This window comes from Thunnus albacares, chromosome 13 (assembly GCF_914725855.1).
Source record: "Thunnus albacares chromosome 13, fThuAlb1.1, whole genome shotgun sequence".
Classification (NCBI taxonomy): Eukaryota; Metazoa; Chordata; class Actinopteri; order Scombriformes; family Scombridae; genus Thunnus; species Thunnus albacares.
Window position 1 is genome coordinate 15,567,101 of NC_058118.1, and position 13,572 is coordinate 15,580,672.

Here is a 13,572-nt window from a genome sequence, read left to right on the forward strand (position 1 = left end):
GGGAAAGAAAGGAAGCGCACTCCGAGGCATCGTTAAAGGTAAACCAAGGTCAATATGATCATGTAAAGAGACGGCTGTGCATGTGCTGTTTTGCAATCAAGAATCTGTACAAATCGCAGCGCACACACACACACAAACATACTGAGGTCATTACTGTGCTCTTGCTGCACCAGCGCCGGCGGGTTGTTATAGAAGTCTGACTGCAGGGCAAATACACCTGCGCACATGAAATACTTCTGTTATGAACCGAACGTCTGAGGTGAGTGAAAGATATCTTCAACTGCTGGTTTTGAACTTAAGGAAATAATCCAACCTGAAATTCTTTTTAAACAAAGCTTATAAAGCGCTTGACGGTGTGCTGAAGCAATTTTATGATTTGGGGGGTATGATTTTGTTATTCCTAAAGATCCCAATGTTAACAGTGTGATGTAAGGAGACATGCTATGTGTTCAGTGTGACAAGTGGCTTTCTCTTTTTCCTTTCTATGGTATTACTTTTGGTTTTTTTACACCTACACATACAATCAACTGCTGGACGCAGGAGTTTAGGCTCTTGATTTGTGATTCTGAAAGGGTACTTTTGAGAAAATCACTACCTGTGAGAAATCACTACCTAGCCAAGGCAAGTTGAGGATAAGTGAGAGAAATTAAATAACACCATTGCAACACCAGTCTTTATCCTCACTTATCATACGATGATGATATAAGACAGTGTAAGGGTATCCACAGGCACCTTTAAAGCACTTCTCCTTTAAATCCTTAAGTGAATCTTTCTGTGCAGTTATGCTTTCAGTTGTTTTCACTTCTGACACACAAGCGATGAATTCAATTTTTGATTCAATAGTCACGTGTTTTTGTCATGTGTCTTCATGTGTATCGCCACATGCTCACAAATGCACAACAGTTAGTTATCCCTCCATGTGTGCGTTGCTCACCTGCGATCATGTCGTCCACGCTGCTCATCTTGAGCAGCACCTGCTGGATGAGGCCGACCTCGGTGCTGGTCTGTAAGTTGCGTACGCTCTTGCGGAGGATGGCGGTGAACATGCTCCAGATCTCGGCCTGACACGTCACCTCGCAGTGGGACAGAAGCTCCACCATGCAGCCGATGCTCTCCGCCTCCTGGATGATGAAGTTCATCTCCAGGTCAAACTCACCGCCCACCAGCTGGAGGAGGGAGGAGGGGCGTGGTTTGGTTGGGAGGTAGGAAAAGGGAAGGGGACCGATGTTAAGGAAGGCGGATGGTGGAAGTGTGAGGTTAGGGTGGGGGGGGGGTGGGTAGGTGGGGGAGGGTAATGAAGCAAGTGGGAGGAAAAAGAGAACAAAAAGAGAGAATGATTTAGTGAAGCATTTAACCTTTTGTCTGTAGGAGAGGTAAGCCTGGCTTCTGATGGATGCTGATTGTGGTTAGGAAAGCATTTCTTCTGCCGGGGGCTGCACATACTGCAACAAATAAACGTCCTTCATCTGTGTGCACGCACACACGCACACACAATCCCATCTCCTCTTCTTCTCTCCCCCTCTCCCTCTCTCTCTCTCTTTATAATGTGAGGAGCACAGCACACTTCTCTGTGAACCACAATTACTCGCAAAATACAGCAGGCATAAAAATGTCCCCCTCTACTGCCTCAGATACACACATGCCCCCCCCCCACATACACACACACGCACACACACACACACACACACTGATTAATACACATTTCAGTCCCCGTCCTCTCAGGTAGCATTAGTCAGAGGATACCGTACTTTTAAAAATCAAGTGCAAATGTTCTGTCTCATAATGGCTGATGCACTATAATTACTCGTGAAAAGTACAGCCTTCATATCACCGTGCCTGACACACACACACACACACACACTTGCACACTCACTCATGCATCACATGAACACGAGCATACCCACACAGTTCATCCTCAGCATACTACACTATCCAGGAAATGGTAGCTATGGCAACCAACAAGCTAAGAGAGCATCATTGAGGTTATTAACTCAGATGGAACAGAAACATGCAATAGATTATGGGGGGGGGCTATAGGAGACCAAAGATTACAAGCAGGAATAAAGACGCGGGAAAGGATAAACACGAGTGCGACTATAGTCTTTGCAGACAGAGAGAATGAAAACACTGGATACGTCAAGTATGTTTCTCAATGAGATGAAAAAAAAGAGAGAGTAGTAGCCTGCTATCTGCATTCTGAAGAGTGCAATATCTATCAGGGGAATGAAAGAAAGTGTTGGTGGCAATGAATAACAGGGTCAGGGTCTTTTTTGCATCCAGTCAAAAATGAAAACTGCACTGTGTTCAATAAGGGATTTTTTTCTTCATAATTCATTCTCCATGTGGCTAAACAACCTTTTAACCGAACAACGATTCAGAGCAGGGCTGGGAATGAATTCAATATTATCGTCTAGCTGCTTCCAGTAGAGTTATGTCTTGTGAGATGATCACCATCATCTCTTGTTTACACGGTTGTGTTGTTTAAATTAATCATTCCAAGTAAATTGTAATAAATAATAAAAACACACAGATAACATTTATTTAACATGTGTGTAGAGTTTTTTTTTCTGATTTATTGAACAAGAGTGGAACACTTTACCGGCTTGAATATCAATTCGTAGTACAACTGAGCAAACTCCGTCCACCGGTGAAGACAATGAGATGCAGTTGAAAGCTCTAGAAAAAGTCAATAAGTAGACATGGGGCACATCTTAAGTCTCTTAATTGGATCCATGTTTCCCTCATTTGAGTCTTTTCCTTGCTTCCGTCTTGGTCCCTCCCACCAAGGATACGTGGAGAGATGGAAGGAAACCATGCGAGGAAACAAGGAAGTTCGTTTTTAGAGAAATGAGACGTCCTTTCCTCTGAAGCATCATGTGAAGCTACGTCCGTTCCTGTTGACGGCTGCAGCTGATCACAGCTGGATCAGCTGTCAGTCGGCTTTAACAGCTGGAGCGACTTTTTGATTGAGTTTGTGTCTGCCCACATGTGCGCTGTGCTAATTCTAATAAAGGCTCACAGTTATCACTGCCAGAGCAGCTGTGTTTTCTCTCTGTTACCTGTTTAACAAACACCTGTACATGAATAAAAACCTGCGTTCTGTATTTATATGGTGTCCTGCTCAGAAACACATGAACCATTTCTACTAGCAGAATGTGTATTTATTAATTATTTGCATCTGGATTTATTAATAATCGGATTGTAAATTCATTGTTTAATAACCCAGAATATGCTCAGGGTGTCTTTTGAACACTGGAAATTATTTATTAGGCTAAATGTTTCAAATGTTCAGATGTGACTGAATGGAAATGACAATAAATGATGTAAAATATAAATGTGTTTAAAATGTGTTTGACAGACAGACTCTCCATGACTTTAATTTCATCCCTAGTAATAGTTAATGGGGGAAATAATAGCTCATGAACAGATCGTATTTCTAATAAATGAAGTTATCGTTCTTTTGTTGATCAGACCGACAATTAACAGATGATTGACTAGATGGTGAATCATAAAACAAATAAAATATCAATCTTGGGAGTGATACACTTGAGTCTAGTCTGTTTAATCTGTCCTGTATAATTGCAGTGATGTTGTGATGTATCAGATCAGTCCAATCAGCTGCAGCGTCCAATCAATGACTGCTTTCCGATAAAGGGGCGTGTCAGTCGGTAAAGGCTTCCATGAAGGCTGCTCTCGTGCGTCCTCGCTCCTCAGAGCAGGAATAAAAGCTTTGAGACAGCCTTCAAAATGGTAGACCAAAGTGACTTCCAATGATCACATCTAGATCACATCTAGATATAGAGAAACATAAGCATTCATTTAGCATCATGTGTCCACCTGACAAATATAAGTAAACTTTCCTTTTAGCTGATTTTGGTCTCCACCTACTCCTGAGGGAAAAATCTGTTTTTTTAGCTACTAAATGCTCCACTTTGTTCACCAGCTAGTCACTAACTTGATCTGTCTGCAGTGTGCTGCTGGTCGGATAGTGTACAGTGAGTTTTTTGGGCTTTTTCACTTGAACTGTCTGCTGCTTGTGAAAATAACACTGATCCCAGTGGTGAGAATGAACCAAAACAGTAAAATTGAGGGCCATACAACTAAAACAATGAGCTGAGAGACGGAGGGAACTACAGTCGGGTAATTATAAGCAACCTCTTTCACATCATTTGATCCATTTTTAATATAAAAAATATTGATTTTAGCAGCTTTAATAACATTTTAACAAATTAATTTTACAATTGTATATGTTAATTAACCCTTATCATAATATGCACAATATATACAAAAAAATTAAATTAATATCAAGAAAGAAAACTGACCCCGACCCTGATTCATGCTGTTGCACCTCACAAAGAAACAAAGAAGACAGCGGTTCATCTCTCCTACGCCGCCATATACAATATCGACATATAATGGAACATTAGCCGCTGCAATCATTAGTAACAGCAGCATTCATTACATGTTGTTGGCCCATCGACAGACTTGGTCTCAGCCCCAGTGAGGCCTTTAACATTAAGGGTTAGACCTTCTAAGCCGTGGCTGCTGTCTTGCCTTAAGGTTTGCTAATGTCACCTTGTGATTGATCAGGTTTTTAGATTTTGAGCTTGGTCAATACAACAACAACAACAACAACAACAAGTGCACAATGTCCGTGCTCTTCTTCCTTCTTTCCTCTCTTCGGACCGACTCGCTCCCTCTCATTTCTCACTCTCATTCCGTCTTTCTCTGTCTCTCTGTGTTGTGAAGTGATCCAGTGCACTCTGCCACCGCATTAGCACAGATTAGAGAGGACCACTGAATGAGGAATGGAATAAAAGGAGAAAGAATTAATTCATCCTACATCGAATTTTCCCCTCTCCTCTGAGGTTCCCAATTATAGATCTCACAGGGGACTGCTGTGTCCTACAACATCTATACAAACCTGCTAGTCTGAAGACGCTCGATATACCACGCAACAGAAGCTTAAAGGGAGACGGCGCAGATAGTCTTTGTAGAAAACTCGCGTGCAGATACACAGCAACTTGAACACGGAAACACACACATCCCCAGGGCATACCTACATGTGTACAGCGCAGGCATAATCTCTCTCTGCTTACACTTCCCACCAGTGTACAGAACACGATGAGAGGGGGTGATGCAAACGATGGTAACAAATTGGGTCTCGTGACCAACAATACAGAGAATAGGGAGGGGAGGAAGGGGGGGGGAGAAAAAAAAGAGGCAAGTATTAATATTGTAATAATTATATCTCTCCTCCACCAGGAGCAACATCTGGAGAGGCAACTAAAACCTGGGCGGCGCTGCCAAGAGCAGCCTGGACCAAGAACATCAAGGAACACGGAGAGGGAAGGACAGTCAGACAGAGAGAGATGGAAATATAAAAAGGGAGGATGGAGGGATGTGGGAGGAAATATTCTTCAAGATGAAAACACTCACATCAAATATATGTTTTCCATTTCATTTGGCTTCCATAAAAATGATAAATGCTCGAGCATTTCCGTGCCCATTATTTGCCCGAGTGAAGCTTTTAATTGATGTATAAATAAACATGCTGCCTGGATGGCAATAAGGTCGATCACAGTGTGAGCACACTTGAGCGTACTCAAGCACCATCACGGTTGCCACCACATACAAGGACAAAGACTAACTAATTAGTTTTAAGAGGGAACATGCTTCTTTTGCATAACCTTCATTCTTTCCCTTCACTCTGTGTGTCCATGATGTCAGCTCCCACCCTTCGTCTTACTGGAAAACATCTCACCAAGGGACAAGTAATCACATCAGTGGGGACGCACAAGAGGCCTTTACTACCCTGACATGTATCCTGGTGGTTAAAGGACACACACACACATACACAGGGACCCGCATTATGCCACCCGCCGCAAGGAAAAAAAAAAAAAAGGGGGGGGGGGGGTTTGGCAGTGCCACCCACTCTCTCCTCCGAGGCAATGTGAGCGCTGACCTCACTGTCTTCTTGGCAACTGGTCGAAGACGTTTGTTTTGGCAGCATCATGACAATGATTGCTCCCCGACGTCCTGCTCATGTCTGTGTGTTCCATTCACAAAAAAAAAAAAAAAAAAAAAAACTGCAAGGAAACCAGCGGGTGACTCAAACAGCCTGTCGTCAAGCAGTTGCTAAGGAAGTGACAACCTCTTCCCCACAATCGACATCCACGGGGTTTTATGAGCATTTGACAGGTAAACACTTGAGGCAGTGTTTGTGTTTGTGCTGGTGCGTATGAATGTGTGTCTGCATGTTATATGCCTACTGCATATGAAATACGCTCACGCTGGAAATAAACAAAACACATTCAAGGTCTGCGGAATATTGAAATCGAATATTCACCATGAGTTATGACTAGAAAGAAAATTTCCTGCTTCAGAGCGTTGAGTATGTTTTGCTTAACCTTGAAACACTTTCAGAAGCAGAAATGTAAAAATATCTCCCGCTGGACTTATAACTGATGACTAATCTTTATATTGTCGAGTATTTATGGACTTGAGAGAAGTCTGTCTGCCAGACAACACGCTTTCTCACCTTTTTCACTCTGATTGTTTAAAAAAAAAAAAAACCTCAATTGTGATATGTCTTTATTTCATGTATCAGCTCTATGCTTTATGTTTTACCTTTCCTCCCTGTTCCTCCATTTCTAATTCTGTCCTGACCATTCAGGCCCTGAAGGAGGCTGGCATTCAGCTTGGCATCGTTCTAGCAGTGTCGGGGATGTGGGAGTTTGAGGAGGTAGGGAGGGAGGGAGGGAGGGGAGGTGGGGGGAGAGGTAGGGGGAGGGGGGGGGGGGGGGGGGGGGGGCTGCCAGGACCGTTTCACACCACAAAGAGCTTATATGAGCAGGCACCTCGACCAGCCAAAACCAGCTCTCATAAGAGGTTGGTAAAACAAACACTGCCTCTGTCCATCTGACCCTTTCTCACCAGCCACACTGCTCAGAAACAGTCCTGAGTTGCTCCGAGGGTAATAATGCAGGCCTTTTTTTTTTCACAGAGGACGTTTTTGACGGCAGGAAAAGCACGTTTGTAAATAAGAAAAATAATAATGGCTAAATTACATATAGCTGCTTCGCTTTTGGAGTCTTGTTGTGCATACTGGCTCACTGTCACAATGTCTTGCTGAGATACCTAAACAGAGCAGAGCCATCATAGTTATTATTATTTATAACACCTGTGCTTTACCTATTATGACAAGTCAAAATATCCAATTCTGCATTTTGTAAGCCTGATAAGTCTTCTAAATAACAAAACAGCTAATTTGTCATTGCCTTCAAAAATGACCCATAAAACTGTTACAAAACCGGTTTTATAATCCGCCACCTCAAACGTATTTAAGGTTTAAGCAACTAAAACTAATTGGCTAATGTTAGGTAAACTGTTGGCTGGTGACGAGTCTTCTCCCTGAGGGGTTTTTGCAGTTCTATAGAGTTGCAATGTCACGCTCCTTCTGCTTTTGCTTCTGGAAGAGAACATCCATTATCTGTATGACCACAGGATGCCGCTTGTCAGGAAAACATAAACACTGGTCATTTAAAGCGCTTGAACGAACATCCACTGCTTTCATTTTCTAGTTGAGGACATTCTCTGTTATCCTGTAGGGCTGAAAAAGTAGAGCAATTCACTGGGACTGTTAGAGATGAGTTCCCCTCGGGTCTGCCAATAGTAAAAATATAGCCATGTAGATGTATTTTTGCAAATACTCATGTTTATTTTTTTTCTGATGGAGTAGTAGAGAAAGAGGCTGTTCACCAGGTAATTTGTCAAGTTATATAAACATTTGAAACCGTAAAAAAAAAAAAAAAAAAAAAAAAACCTCAGGCGGCTTTTAAAAGTTCTCCTTTGTGAGTTTTGTGTAATCCAGCGTGATAATCCCGACCCATCTGAGACTTAAAAAACTGGAACTAGAACATACCAGAACCCTGAAACAGCCATTATTCATGTTATTATTTACACCTGCATTTCTTCCATCTGTAACACATCGTGATGTTTGACATGAACATTCTCCTTTTTTTTGGTTTTCTAGAACATATGAAGAGGAAAAAAAGGCCATCAATGCTCTCACATTTCAAAATGACCCAGCTATTTATCAATGGTTTTTTTTTTTGGTTGCTAATTTCATCAGTTAAACACCACTTTTGTAGGTGCATTCAGAAAGCTGCTACATTAATTAAAATTATTATTATTTAATTGAAAACGATCTCATCCAGACCCACCACAGCCACCATTATGAAGTGCTGCGATGGCACATCAAACGAGCCATTACGCTAGCTGATTACTATGACTGACTGTTGAATATTGGATGACTATCAAGGCCGAAGCTGGCAAAAGAGGCACCTGTTGCTCATTACGGCCATCAGAGATGACAGGTCAGAGAGGCGAGTGGATGGTCAATAGCCGCCTCCTCTGCCTCTGTGCATTCAATTGAGCCTTTGGAGCTGGCATCATCAATATGCAACTTCAAAGCCCCTGGGAGTGCACTGGAGAGGTGTGAGCATGTGTATGTGTTTGTTTTCTGTGTATGTGTGTGTGTGTGTGTGTGTGGCTCATTACTCATTTGTGTCCCCTGAGTGAGCCGCAGCCATTCAGTCCCTTTGTGCGCGGAGTGGGAGAGGAGACGAGAGGCCCATCTAGACATGAGATCACAGATTATACACTTAACGCTTCGCCAAGAGGGCTCAACAGAGCGCAGGAGAGCAAAATTGTAGGAGAGTGAGGGGAAAAAAAAAGAACGGGAGCAGGAGAGCGACCCGAAAGGGGAGAAAAACAAACAAGAGAATGAACAGTGAACTGCAAAGGGGGCGGGAGAAAGAAGGTTGGACAGAGGAGAAAAACGTTGGCGAGAAAATGTGTGTGTGTGTGTGTGTGTGTGTTTGAGAGAGCGAATAGGATTGATGGAGCGAAATAGAAAATGGGGGCTGAATGCTATTGTGCTTTCTTATCAGGACGGCAGAGCGATTTTATTGCCCACAGCCTTACAATGTGCGGTGGAGGGTTTAGCGCTCCGATGATGACCGTGGCAAATCTCTAAAAAGATATGGATTACACTGGAGCTAAACTGGCCACTAAACACTCAATAATCCACACTCTGCATGACCTCATTTTTGCTAAACAGCATCGATAAGAACAGCAGTTAACTTTATCATCGGCTCAGATTCATATTCAGGATAAACTTCTCTTATGCTTGGCTTTCCAGAACTTTAGGTTGAGGATGTATGTGAGCTTTAAAAACGAGGGTGATGAGAATATTTAGAGCAAAAGAATATGTTTGGGTTGTGGATCAACGAATAATGGAAAGGGTTAATTGAAGCCCTGGGTTAATAACCAGAGTTACAATGGAAAAGGCGGTCTAGGTGTTTCTTCCTCTATGATCGTGATCAACAATGACATGTTGACTGGCTCCTCCCAGACGCAGAGGGAGGAGCCCCCCTGGACTGCATTTCCCATGGGCCTTTGTACCGGTGTCCGCACAGATGGCAGATGGGATGAAAGACACCCCCCCACCCCCCCGACTCATATTCAGAGCAACAACAACATCACAATCACACAGTCATCACACACACACGCACGAGTCAGCGAAATAAAGGTATCAGCCGTGAGTGTATGGAATATCTAAGAGCTGTTATGCATGAAGTGTGGAGCTTAGACTTTCCAAAAGTCAAGTACACTGCAGAAATCACAGCAGAGCAGCTTTAGCAAATATGCAGTGGAGAGCAAGGTTTCAACACACACACACACACACACATCAGACACAGCAAAAATACACCAGTGATTACATAAATCCACACTGGGGGATATATGGGTTGGTTTAGGCCAGCACAAGCCAGGAAGGTTTTTGTATGTGCGTGCGAGAGTGTGTGTGTGAGTGTTGTGTGGTAGCAGTGAAGGCCAATAACAGGTAAAAAAAAAAAGTATCAGAAGTTTATAAGTAATGTTTGATGTAGACTGCAAATGTTTCTCGCCGCCATAAAAAATGCAAAAGGGCAGAGAGTAGCATTTCCAGCTTATGTAGCATTATGGGAGGACATGTACTGCATGCTAAGTTAGTTACATTACAGATGGATGATGTATTAGTTAGATTCAATTATAAATACTATTTCTGAACCATGTTCAAATGTTTATGAGTGACTGAATCTACTGTAGATTTTATGTCACTATGTGAATGTGTCATCTCAATTCTCTCAAACATTTACTCTATCCGTCCTGTGACGTTACTATAGTAACATAAAGCGTAGCATAGACACATGTGCAGTCTGGGTATCTGGACAGTGTTTGTGTCTTGAGTCTGTCAGAGACATTATAAAGCAACAGAGATGATACAGGTCTCAAAAAGGGTAATAAAGTCTCCTCAGTGATATAAAAGTCATTTGATTCAGCAAAATCAGATACTAAACAAACCGTTGTTTAAGGTTTGCAGAAAGTCTGTCATAACTATGTCTGTTCTTATACATGTAAAGTATGTCTGCTTGATGCAGAATATATCATAGAGGTTAGTATTATATTAGTTCTATTAGTATTTGTTTATTAGTCATGCCAGTGGTGGGGCTGAATCTGGAAATGGCGATTGAAATTTCGGTTGATTCTTCCACCACTTTGGTCCAGACTGAAATATCTTGACAACTATTGGATGGGTTGCCATGAAATGTGGTACAACTATTCATTGTCCCAAGAGAATGAATTATACTGACTTTGGTGACACTTTAATTTGTCCTCTCTAGCTCAACCAACATGCTGGCCTTTTTTGTTTCAAAGTTAAATGTATTGATAGGTACCAGAAATTGAAATTAGATACAGACATTCGTGTTTCCCAAAGGATGAATTGTATTTATTTATCCAGCACCATCATTGAGTCATAGTTCCAACTTGTCCAGAGCTTTGATTTAAGACTAAATACCTGTAAAACATCAGCATGTTAGCATTGTAATTGTAAGCATGTTAGCATACTGAAATGAGCATTTAGCTAAAACCAGAGCCACTAGCATAGCTAAGTCCCTTGTTTGGGGTTTTCCATTTTGTGAGCGAGACAAAATATTTACAATACCTTTTAGGCCAAATGTATAACCCTTGCCCTTGGTTGCATTACATGTGCCTGTGAGATGTGTGTAGGAAAAAGCTAATGGCTCATGGAGAACTGACAGAACTTCATCTAGCCACTCTCAATGATTGGACTGAGACCGATGGGTCTGTATAGTACCTCCTTTCATCTTCCCCTTGCACAACACTGGTATGTATACTAGTCTTTTATTAACCACCATCGGAAGCCCAAAACCATCCAGAGAGTTTCAAACAGCCAACAGAAACTAGAATAAGCCATACACACGCGCGCACGTTGCATTTTTTTATACACACATTGCATTTTCCCTGCAGGAGAGTGCAGATGGCTGTTCATTACAAGCTGATACGTCAGCCACAAACAGCAGCTCTATGCAGCAACCACACTTCCTTTTTTGACATCAACACTGTTCTCATCCCTTTCACTTCTTTGTCAAGTATAAGCCATCCAATCACAATGCCAATACAGAGAAAATTAGAGAAAATAAGCTGGGATGAAGGTCTGGTTTAGAGCTTATCCGCTGTACTCTTGGAACCGGATTTGCATTTTTCCCCCCATACGATTTATTTGTTTGTTAGTTATCATGTGGCTTCCCTTAATAAGTATAGGCCAAATTTTGGTTTGCAACCATGGCGCAAAGCAAACCCAAAGCAATGGATGCCATGAATATTTTGCATTAAGACATACAATAAAAGATCAAAGGAAAAAAATACAGCAAATGTGCAAATAAATGACATACTTGCAGTTGGCAACCAGAAATTTCTTAATACATTTTTGAATGTAGCTCTTGGGAGACATTTAAGTAGGAATTGAAATGCAGATGGTAGGGTATCAGTGAAAAATTCTAAATTGAATGTTCTTGAGAATAGAGCCAGATGATGTGCTAAGAATATACATTTTATGTATGAGTCATAATGCTATGACTGAATAGAAATTAGCTATTCGGTCCTTGCACCATTTCAGAGCTTAATTTGGTATATGGGAAAAGTCATGTATGCATAAACATTGAGGCCTATGGGTATAAAAGGCTTGTTTCCAATCAGCTGGTGTGATCCTGTCAAGGGCACTGCCCAGCAAAGGTGACAAATTCCAATCAAGCTACTGCTACCTCCAATTTAGTAAATTAGTGTACACTCTACAGTTTCATTAGATTCAAAACACTGACATTTGTGTTCTCGGTGCCAAGAGCTGTACCCTGGGCGCATTTTCCACAAAAATAACCGTGAATGTGCGTCTGTACATACATCAAAGAAAAGCAAAGCTATTGAGTGTTCCCATGTATTGGCTTGTCAGTTTCTATTAACTGCCAGAAACCAAAGAGGGAAAGCGGGATAAAAGAGAAGTAAGAGAAGGCGAGATAAGACAGTAATACCTGCTGAGATCTGTCTTTATGAAAGCCTCTAGAAAGTCTCCAGTTCACCGCAGACCAGTTCAATGTGCCTTTTCCCGCCTCCAACATCTGACTCAAAGCCTTGTCAAGTGCAAGCTTAAAACATACTCTACACATACAGACGAGTGCGCATCAACACTAGCACAAACTCAGCCAAATCACACACGTACTAAGCATTCAAAGGGCAACAGCCTTTTAAACAATTCATTGCAAAAAGTCTTGTAGGTCTTAGTCATTCGCACATACACTCTCACACAGTTCGTCACTAACACACACATACATGCTCACAACAACAGCAGCGGCAGCGACTGACATGAATGACAGCTAAAAGAGAAAAGTGGTGGCGATAGAGGAAGAGCAAGAGAACTGGTGGGATACAGGCAATCATCCCAAAATAATCCAATAATAATGAGGGGCCATTTCATTAGCATATGAGCAGCTTGTGACAAAATGTTTTCAAAAGACTGCTTACTGAAGTGGAAGGTTAAGGAGCAAAAAAAAAAAAAAAAAAAGAACAGAGAAGAAGAAGAGGACAGAGCAAGGAGGGAGAGCTCAAGAGAGGAAAGGCAAACTGCAAGAGGTCAGACATTACCAACAGGGCAGAAAGGAAATGCGCAGTAACTGTAATGGTGTGAATATTTGCTTGGGAAAAGCAGAGAGAGAGTCGTGGAGAGAAATGACAGATAAACAGAGCAGACAGGCAAATACAGCAGCCTCTTTTCAGCACAACGGACAGCTCCTGCTCTCTCTGCTGACAGATACACTGACAAGAAAGAAGCTTAAGTAGAAATCCTTCACCGGGGCTGCGAATTTCATTGACAAAGAGCTGAAACTGCAACTGCACTAATTGCTGTATTAATACCATACTTTTTTTTTCCAAGGACTGAAAGTCTGTGACAGCAAAATATGACTCTGACATGAAAAAACCAAAGCTGTAAGAGCTCTACTGTTTGTAGGCGCTGCAGCAAAACAGAACCATACTGTTCACGGCTGATATTCTCAGAGAAAAAAATCCAGGTCAGGAACTCATGCATGCACACACACACACACACACACACACACACACACACACACACTACAGGGATTGAGGATTGCAGCCAAGTGATCACAACTCTGACTT

At 42.0% G+C, this 13,572-nt stretch overlaps 1 protein-coding gene across 15 annotated transcripts in view; it reads right to left on the minus strand.

Moving 5' to 3' along the window:
• The window catches only part of nbeaa (neurobeachin a), a 99,572-nt gene that overhangs the window by 66,979 nt on the left and 19,021 nt on the right, over positions 1 to 13,572 (minus strand). For all 15 annotated transcript variants that reach the window (XM_044370439.1, XM_044370438.1, XM_044370440.1 and 12 more), the window contains exon 2: positions 935 to 1,166. In XM_044370439.1, coding sequence (XP_044226374.1) covers positions 935 to 1,166 — 232 coding nt within the window. The remainder of the gene's footprint in view (positions 1 to 934; positions 1,167 to 13,572) is intronic.